Source organism: Scyliorhinus canicula, chromosome 28, assembly GCF_902713615.1.
Source record: "Scyliorhinus canicula chromosome 28, sScyCan1.1, whole genome shotgun sequence".
Classification (NCBI taxonomy): Eukaryota; Metazoa; Chordata; class Chondrichthyes; order Carcharhiniformes; family Scyliorhinidae; genus Scyliorhinus; species Scyliorhinus canicula.
In genome coordinates this window covers 13643398-13654655 of record NC_052173.1, presented here as the reverse complement: position 1 = coordinate 13654655, position 11258 = coordinate 13643398, and the positions used below count along the sequence as shown (strand labels likewise).

At 53.1% G+C, this 11258-nt stretch overlaps 1 protein-coding gene across 7 annotated transcripts in view; it reads right to left on the bottom strand.

The window, feature by feature from the left end:
* The window catches only part of LOC119958223 (nuclear receptor subfamily 4 group A member 1-like), a 101687-nt gene that overhangs the window by 45254 nt on the left and 45175 nt on the right, over positions 1-11258 (bottom strand). For all 7 annotated transcript variants that reach the window (XR_005458980.1, XM_038786627.1, XM_038786623.1 and 4 more), the window contains exon 3: positions 10981-11110. Coding sequence is in view for 6 of the 7 variants with exons in the window: in XM_038786627.1 (XP_038642555.1) it covers positions 10981-11110 (130 nt within the window). In the remaining variant the exon portion in view is untranslated. The remainder of the gene's footprint in view (positions 1-10980; positions 11111-11258) is intronic.

Below are 11258 nucleotides of genomic sequence, written 5' to 3'. Positions count from 1 at the left end.
ACACACATTACACTCCCCACACACTCATCCCAGCCACACACCCACATTACACTCCCCACACACACTCATCCCAGCCGCACACACACATTACACTCCCCACACACTCATCCCAGCCACACACACACATTACACTCCCCACACACACTTATCCCAGCTGCACACACACATTACACTCCCCACACACACTCATCCCATCCGCACACACACATTACACTCCCCACACACTCATCCCAGCCACACACACACATTACACTCCCCACACACACTTATCCCAGCTGCACACACACATTACACTCCCCACACACACTCATCCCAGCCGCACACACACATTACACTCCCCGCACACTCATCCCAGCCTCACACACACATTACACTCCCCACACACACTCATCCCAGGCGCACACACACATTACACTCCCCACACAAACTCATCCCAGCCGCACACACACATTACACTCCCCACACACACTCATCCCAGCCCCACACACACATTACACTCCCCACACACACTCATCCCAGCCACACACACACACACATTACACTCCCCACACACACTCATCCCAGCCGCACACACACATTACACTCCCCACACACAATCATCCAAGCCCCACACACACATTACACTCCCCACACACACTCATCCCAGCCGCATACACACATTACACTCCCCACACACACTCATCCCAGCCGCACACACATTACACTCCCCACACACACTCATCCCAGCCCCACACACACATTACACTCCCCACACACACTCATCCCAGCCGCACACACACATTACACTCCCCACACACACTCATCCCAGCCGCACACACACATTACACTCCCCACACACACTCATCCCAGCCGCACACACACATTACACTCCCCACACACACTCATCCCAGCCGCATACACACATTACACTCCCCAAACACACTCATCCCAGCCGCACACACACATTACACTCCCCACACACACTCATCCCAGCCGCACACACATTACACTCCCCACTCACACTCATCCCAGCCACACACACACATTACACTCCCCACACACACTCATCCCAGCCGCAGAGACACATTACACTCCCCACACACGCTCATCGCAGCCTCACACACATTACACTCCCCACACACACTCATGCCAGCCTCACACACATTACACTCCCCACACACACTCATCCCAGCCATACACACACATTGCACTCCCCACACACACTCATCCCAGCCGCACACACACATTACACTCCCCACACACACTCATCCCAGCCCCACACACACATTACACTCCCCACACACACTCATCCCAGCCCCACACACACATTACACTCCCCACACACACTCATCCCAGCCGCACACACACATTACACTCCCCACACACACTCACCCCAGCCACACACACACACATTACACTCCCCACACACACTCATCCCAGCCGCACACACACATTACACTCCCCACACACTCATCCCAGCCGCACACACACAATACACTCCCCACACACACTCATCCCAGCCACACACACACATTACACTCCCCGCACACACTCATCCCAGCCGCACACACATTACACTCCCCACACACACTCATCCCAGCCACACACACACATTACACTCCCCACACACACTCATCCCAGCCCCACACACACACATTACACTCCCCACACACACATTACACTCCCCACACACACACTCGTCCCAGCCGCACACACACTCATCCCAGCCCCACACACATTACACTCCCCACACACACTCATCCCAGCCACACACACACATTACACTCCCCACACACACTCATCCCAGCCGAACACACACATTACACTCCCCACACACACTCATCTCAGCCTCACACACACACATTACACTCCCCACACACACTCATCCCAGCCGCACACACGCATTACACTCATCCCAGCCGCACACACACATTACACTCCCCACACACACTCATCCCAGCCAGACACACACATTACACTCCCCACTCACACTCATCCCAGCCACACACACACACATTACACTCCCCACACACACTCATCCCAGCCGCACACACACATTACACTCCCCACACACACTCATCCCAGCCACACACACACATTACACTCCCCACACACACTCATTCCAGCCGCACACACACATTACACTGCCCATACACACTCATCCCAGCCTCACACACACATTACACTCCCCACACACACTCATCCCAGCCCCACACACACATTGCACTCCCACACACACTCATCCCAGCCGCACACACACATTACACTCCCCACACACACTCACCCCAGCCACACACACACACATTACACTCCCCACACACACTCATCCCAGCCGCACACACACATTACACTCCCCACACACTCATCCCAGCCGCACACACACATTACACTCCCCACACACACTCATCCCAGCCACACACACACATGACACTCCCCACACACACTCATCCCAGTCGCACACACACATTGCACTCCCCACACACTCATCCCAGCCGCACACACACATTACACTCCCCACACACACTCATCCCAGCCCCACACACACATTACACTCCCCACACACTCATCCCAGCCTCGAACACACATTACACTCCCCGCACACACATTACACTCCCCACACACACTCGTCCCAGCCGCACACACACTCATCCCAGCCCCACACACATTACACTCCCCACACACACTCATCCCAGCCACACACACACATTACACTCCCCACACACACTCATCCCAGCCGCACACACACATTACACTCCCCACACACACTCATCCCAGCCGCACACACACATTACACTCCCCACACACACTCACCCCAGCCACACACACACACATTACACTCCCCACACACACTCATCCCAGCCGCATACACACATTACACTCCCCAAACACACTCATCCCAGCCGAACACACACATTACACTCCCCACACACACTCATCTCAGCCTCACACACACACATTACACTCCCCACACACACTCATCCCAGCCGCACACACGCATTACACTCATCCCAGCCGCACACACACATTACACTCCCCACACACACTCATCCCAGCCACACACACACATTACACTCCCCACTCACACTCATCCCAGCCACACACACACATTACACTCCCCACACACACTCATCCCAGCCGCACACACACATTACACTCCCCACACACACTCATCCCAGCCGCACACACATTACACTCCCCACACACACTCATCCCAGCCACACACACACATTACACTCCCCACACACACTCATTCCAGCCGCACACACACATTACACTGCCCATACACACTCATCCCAGCCTCACACACACATTACACTCCCCACACACACTCATCCCAGCCCCACACACACATTGCACTCCCCACACACACTCATCCCAGCCGCACACACACATTACACTCCCCACACACACTCATCCCAGCCCCACACACACATTACACTCCCCGCACACTCATCCCAGCCTCACACACACATTACACTCCCCACACACACTCATCCCAGGCGCACACACACATTACACTCCCCACACACACTCATCCCAGCCGCACACACACATTACACTCCCCACACACACTCATCCCAGCCCCACACACACATTACACTCCCCACACACACTCATCCCAGCCACACACACACACACATTACACTCCCCACACACACTCATCCCAGCCGCACACACACATTACACTCCCCACACACAATCATCCAAGCCCCACACACACATTACACTCCCCACACACACTCATCCCAGCCGCATACACACATTACACTCCCCACACACACTCATCCCAGCCGCACACACATTACACTCCCCACACACACTCATCCCAGCCCCACACACACATTACACTCCCCACACACACTCATCCCAGCCGCACACACACATTACACTCCCCACACACACTCATCCCAGCCGCACACACACATTACACTCCCCACACACACTCATCCCAGCCGCACACACACATTACACTCCCCACACACACTCATCCCAGCCGCATACACACATTACACTCCCCAAACACACTCATCCCAGCCGCACACACACATTACACTCCCCACACACACTCATCCCAGCCGCACACACATTACACTCCCCACTCACACTCATCCCAGCCACACACACACATTACACTCCCCACACACACTCATCCCAGCCACACACACACATTACACTCCCCACACACACTCATCCCAGCCCCACACACACATTACACTCCCCACACACACTCATCCCAGCCGCACACACACATTACACTCCCCACACACACTCATCCCAGCCGCAGAGACACATTACACTCCCCACACACGCTCATCCCAGCCTCACACACATTACACTCCCCACACACACTCATGCCAGCCTCACACACATTACACTCCCCACACACACTCATCCCAGCCATACACACACATTGCACTCCCCACACACACTCATCCCAGCCGCACACACACATTACACTCCCCACACACACTCATCCCAGCCCCACACACACATTACACTCCCCACACACACTCATCCCAGCCCCACACACACATTACACTCCCCACACACACTCATCCCAGCCGCACACACACATTACACTCCCCACACACACTCACCCCAGCCACACACACACACATTACACTCCCCACACACACTCATCCCAGCCGCACACACACATTACACTCCCCACACACTCATCCCAGCCGCACACACACATTACACTCCCCACACACACTCATCCCAGCCACACACACACATTACACTCCCCGCACACACTCATCCCAGCCGCACACACACATTACACTCCCCACACACACTCATCCCAGCCACACACACACATTACACTCCCCACACACACTCATCCCAGCCCCACACACACACATTACACTCCCCACACACACATTACACTCCCCACACACACACTCGTCCCAGCCGCACACACACTCATCCCAGCCCCACACACATTACACTCCCCACACACACTCATCCCAGCCACACACACACATTACACTCCCCACACACACTCATCCCAGCCGAACACACACATTACACTCCCCACACACACTCATCTCAGCCTCACACACACACATTACACTCCCCACACACACTCATCCCAGCCGCACACACTCATTACACTCATCCCAGCCGCACACACACATTACACTCCCCACACACACTCATCCCAGCCACACACACACATTACACTCCCCACTCACACTCATCCCAGCCACACACACACACATTACACTCCCCACACACACTCATCCCAGCCGCACACACACATTACACTCCCCACACACACTCATCCCAGCCACACACACACATTACACTCCCCACACACACTCATTCCAGCCGCACACACACATTACACTGCCCATACACACTCATCCCAGCCTCACACACACATTACACTCCCCACACACACTCATCCCAGCCCCACACACACATTGCACTCCCCACACACACTCATCCCAGCCGCACACACACATTACACTCCCCACACACACTCACCCCAGCCACACACACACATTACACTCCCCACACACACTCATCCCAGCCGCACACACACATTACACTCCCCACACACTCATCCCAGCCGCACACACACATTACACTCCCCACACACACTCATCCCAGCCACACACACACATGACACTCCCCACACACACTCATCCCAGTCGCACACACACATTGCACTCCCCACACACTCATCCCAGCCGCACACACCCATTACACTCCCCACACACACTCATCCCAGCCCCACACACACATTACACTCCCCACACACTCATCCCAGCCTCGAACACACATTACACTCCCCGCACACACATTACACTCCCCACACACACTCGTCCCAGCCGCACACACACTCATCCCAGCTCCACACACATTACACTCCCCACACACACTCATCCCAGCCACACACACACATTACACTCCCCACACACACTCATCCCAGCCGCACACACACATTACACTCCCCACACACACTCATCCCAGCCGCACACACACATTACACTACCCACACACACTCATCCCAGCCGCATACACACATTACACTACCCACACACACTCATCCCAGCCGCATACACACATTACACTCCCCAAACACACTCATCCCAGCCGAACACACACATTACACTCCCCACACACACTCATCTCAGCCTCACACACACACATTACACTCCCCACACACACTCATCCCAGCCGCACACACGCATTACACTCATCCCAGCCGCACACACACATTACACTCCCCACACACACTCATCCCAGCCACACACACACATTACACTCCCCACTCACACTCATCCCAGCCACACACACACATTACACTCCCCACACACACTCATCCCAGCCGCACACACACATTACACTCCCCACACACACTCATCCCAGCCGCACACACATTACACTCCCCACACACACTCATCCCAGCCACACACACACATTACACTCCCCACACACACTCATTCCAGCCGCACACACACATTACACTGCCCATACACACTCATCCCAGCCTCACACACACATTACACTCCCCACACACACTCATCCCAGCCCCACACACACATTGCACTCCCCACACACACTCATCCCAGCCGCACACACACATTACACTCCCCACACACACTCACCCCAGCCACACACACACATTACACTCCCCACACACACTCATCCCAGCCGCACACACACATTACACTCCCCACACACTCATCCCAGCTGCACACACACATTACACTCCCCACACACACTCATCCCAGCCACACACACACATGACACTCCCCACACACACTCATCCCAGTCGCACACACACATTACACTCCCCACACACTCATCCCAGCCGCACACACACATTACACTCCCCACACACACTCATCCCAGCCCCACACACACATTACACTCCCCACACACTCATCCCAGCCTCGAACACACATTACACTCCCCGCACACACTCATCCCAGCCGCACACACACATTACACTCCCCACACACACTCATCCCAGCCACACACACACATTACACTCCCCACACACACTCATCCCAGCCCCACACACACATTACACTCCCCACACACACTCATCCCAGCCGCATACACACATCACACTCCCCACACACACTCATCCCAGCCGCACACACACATTACACTCCCCACACACACTCATCCCAGCCACACACACACATTACACTCCCCACACACACTCATCCCAGCCGCACACACACACACATTACACTCCCCACACACACTCATCCCAGCCGCACACACACACACACATTACACTCCCCACACACACTCATCCCAGCCGCACACACACATTACACTCCCCACACACACTCATCCCAGCCACACACACATTACACTCCCCACACACACTCATTACACTCCCGAATTTCGTTAAGCCCGCTTGCCAGAGTTTGCGCCGGCTGACACGTCACATGACGTCAGCCGCGCATGCGCAGATTGGAAGACTCCAACCCGCGCATGCGCGGATGACGTCATCGCGCATTTGCGCAAAACCCGCGCATGCGCGGGCCGGGATGCCCCTCAGCCGCCCCGCGAATTGATACAGCGGGGCGGCGGAAGGACAAAGAGTGCGCGGGAATCGGACCCACTGCCCGTGTGTGTGGGGGTGAGTGTGCCGTGGTACTGCCGTGCCAATCGGTGCCATGGTTGCCAAAATCGGGACTTTACGGCCGTTTTTACGAACGGCCAGACCAGGTGTGTTTGCCGTTCCTTAAAAACGGCCGTAAAGGGCTGGGAACTCGGCCCATCGGCCAGCTGAGAATCGCTGCTGGCCGTAAAAACACGGCGGCAGCGATTCGTGTCGGGAGTTGGGCGTGGGGGAGTGGGGGAGAATAGCGGGAGGGCGTCGGACTAGCGTGGCCGTAAAAATTTACGACCCCCGCTATTCTCCGCACCGTCGTGAGTGCGGAGAATTGCGCCCATTTTTGAAAGCACAAGTGAACCGCGCCGTCGGGAATTCACTCCGATGGAGGCCGAGAATTGCGGAGGTCCCGGAGAATGTGTCAAGCCCGCTAATGGTATGCAACGGCATTTACTGTACGTGCGTTCCGGAACGCATTGACGCCGCTGTCGAGGTGACGGAGGATTGCGATTTGGCGTCAGATTGGCGCCCACCATGGTTTTAGCATCAGAACCAATTCTCCGCCCAAACACGTTTTCCAATTTCGCCGTCAGCCAATGGAAAATCACGCCCCTAGTCTTTCAAGATGTTGCTCGCCCACCTATTTAGGGGACCTGGTAAGTATGAGTTGGCTGATACTAATTTTAATGAGTTTATTAACAACAGTAAAGGAAGGGAAACGTGGTCCCAGATTTCTTTGTGTCTAAGACCAGTCTTCAGTTCAAAGGTGAGCATAGGCTTGTCTCTAGGAGCTGGTTTTTACATTGGACAGGAGCAGAAATAGCGAAGAGAGCCCAATCCATAACGGTGACCACATGGACAGGAGCTTCCATCTTGCACTGTCAGTGTGTGATAACCTAAATATTCAACCAGCATTTTATTTGTTAATTTATCCCCAGGTTATTTGTCCTCGGTGTAAGAGTTCTTCATGTTTATTTCCTTTGATGCTAAATATTTTTTATTATTTTGGTCCATGGACCCCAAATCGGGATGTGCCTTTAAGCAGAAGACTCAAGATTGAAACAGCGTGCTTGCCAGTACAAGTGGGCTGGATTCTCCGCTCCCCGACGCCAAAACCGCGTTCAGCGACGAGGCGCAGAATCCCCAATGACGCCAAAATCGGAGGCGGCGCCGCTTTCGCGATGCTCTGCCCCCTGAAAAGCGGCGTACTCTCGGAGTCCCCCGCGACATGTATCCATGGCCTTCGGCCATTGGGAGCTCTTTGCTGCCTCCCTGCTAGCCCTCAGTAAAACGGCGAATTGGTGGCCGTTTTGTGCCAGTTTTCCTGGGTAAAACAACGCCGTTTTCACGCCGGCGTGGGGATTTAGTCTCTCAAACGGAGAATCCAGCCCACTGTGTTCCCAGGTTTTGTATTTTGGAGAGGAGAAGCCAGACTCCTCGGCACTGAGTGGATCTTAGGAACCAGGGGCGAAATTCGCCCCTACCCGGCGGGGCAGGGGGTCCCGGCGTAGCGGAGTGGCGCCAACCACTCCGGCGTCGGGCCTCCCCAAAGGTGCAGAATTCTCCGCACCTTTAGGGGCTAGGCCCGCGCCGGAGTGGCTCCCGCTCCGCCGACTGGCACCAAAACCGGCGCCAACGGCCTTTGGCGCTACACCGATCGGCATCGGGGCTGGCCTAAAGGCCTTCGCTGGTCGTCGTGAGTCCACGCATGCGCCGGAGCGTCAGCGGCCGCTGACGTCACCACCGGCGCATGTGAACCTGAAATGATGCTGAGTCTGCAAAGAAGGTAGACAACCGTCCCAGAGAAAACCATCTTGAGCTTAGAAGGAAGAAGTACCAAAACGAAAGCCTGAACTTCAGAAAGACTTTGACTGGAAGCCATCCCATCATTCTCCCCATGCCAAGAAGAAGTTCTTCCATGAACTTCTGCTTTCACGGTCATCAGCTCTGAGCTCTGGAATTGAACAAAACGTGAACTGTCCCAGCCACCAGAAAAGGCAAAAGAAGAGGAATGACAGTGGGGAGGAGACAAGAGCCAATATGACCGTATTAGAGGACCAACGCTTTATCCATTTCTCCAGCAATCCTCTGTTCTCGGTTTAGTTATAGAGGCAATGACCTGCGGGATTCTCAGTCGGCGGAATCCTCTGCCCCGCTGGCAACGCACCCATTCCCGCGGGTTTCCCGACGGCATGGGGTGGCCCACAATGGGAAACTCCATTGGCCGGCTGCAGGAACGGAGACCACTGGTGTCAAAGGCCTGACCGTGGAAAGACAAACATTGAATGTGGAGACCAGCTGTGGAGGAGGAAATCCTCAAACGGCGTGTTCACCAGGATTACCACAACAACAACATTTGGTTTTGAACAGTTCAAATATTTAAGGAAGAGCATTGCCAATGTGGCAACTGTAATGTAGCCATTACCCTGGTAGGTAATTTATCCCTTAAGCTTTGACAAAGTATGTTTTCTAGAAGCTCATAGGACAGCGATACTTCAAAAGGAACAAAATGTCTCTAAGTAGCTGTAAGTAATCCGTGGTAAAAAATTCAAATCCAATTGCTTTGTAAGCTTCCAGGCTGGAAAAAGCATCTGAACTAAGGTTGGCAGATTTTTGTTAGGGGAGGCTTTTAAGAATTTACTGAATCAAGGCGGATTAGATGGAGGAAAGATACAGATCAGCCATGATTGAATTGAATGGCAGAACAGGCTCAAGGGGCCGAATGGCCTCTTCCTGCTCCTACGTTCATCTTTAACTGGAATGAATACCCTTGACATGCCCTATCTGCGACATACTTATCTTCAGGGTGCCCAGCCCAATGTTCTGGCTTAACCAGTGCTTTTTTGGTCATGTCTACCAAATCCATCAGCTGAAAGTTCACCTCCTCGTCACCTTTTCCCCATTTCTACTCACATGGTTCTGCTAACCCTGCTTTGAATAGCCTTTGTCTCAATTCGCATGTTAATAAGTACAGTGATTTTTGAAAGCAAGCCACCAAAGCATAGATCAGTAACTTATCAGAAAGATATGTGGGACAGACCCTAACAGATGATAGTAAGGGGTGGGAGGGAACAGATTTTGAAACTGTTACTTCCCCATTGCATGAATACCTCCAGGGAATATGTGAGGAGCTGACTTGCGTTCTCAAGGGCAAACGTACTTTATTTTTGTATTGTATTTGTTTTGAATTATATCTTACATTACAGTAAAATTAATCATACTGGTGGCTAAAATTGATAATTGAGAGGCGGATGTGACAAGTGAAATAACGGTTGACCACCAATATTATTGTTATTATTATTGTTCTGTTGATATATTTTTTTTTCAAAAAATTCCAATAAAAATTATTTTAAAAAAAAACAATACTATGTATAAACAAATATATATATATCTTGAAGTGTCCAAATGCTTACCTTCTTTTACCATTCCCACGGCAAGGCACTTCTGAAATCGGCAAAACTGACATCGATTCCGTCGCCGTTTATCTACAGGGCAGTCTTTATTTGCGAGGCAGACATACTTGGCATTTTTCTGAACCGTGCGCTATGTGAACAAATGGAAATGAGCAATGAGGAGAGGAGGTTACCAAAGACGTCCTGGTCAACAGATCTACCTTGACAGTCGGATGTAACGCAGAGGTTAAAAAAAAATCTGCATTCTCTGCACACATCCACATTTTCACATCAGGTTG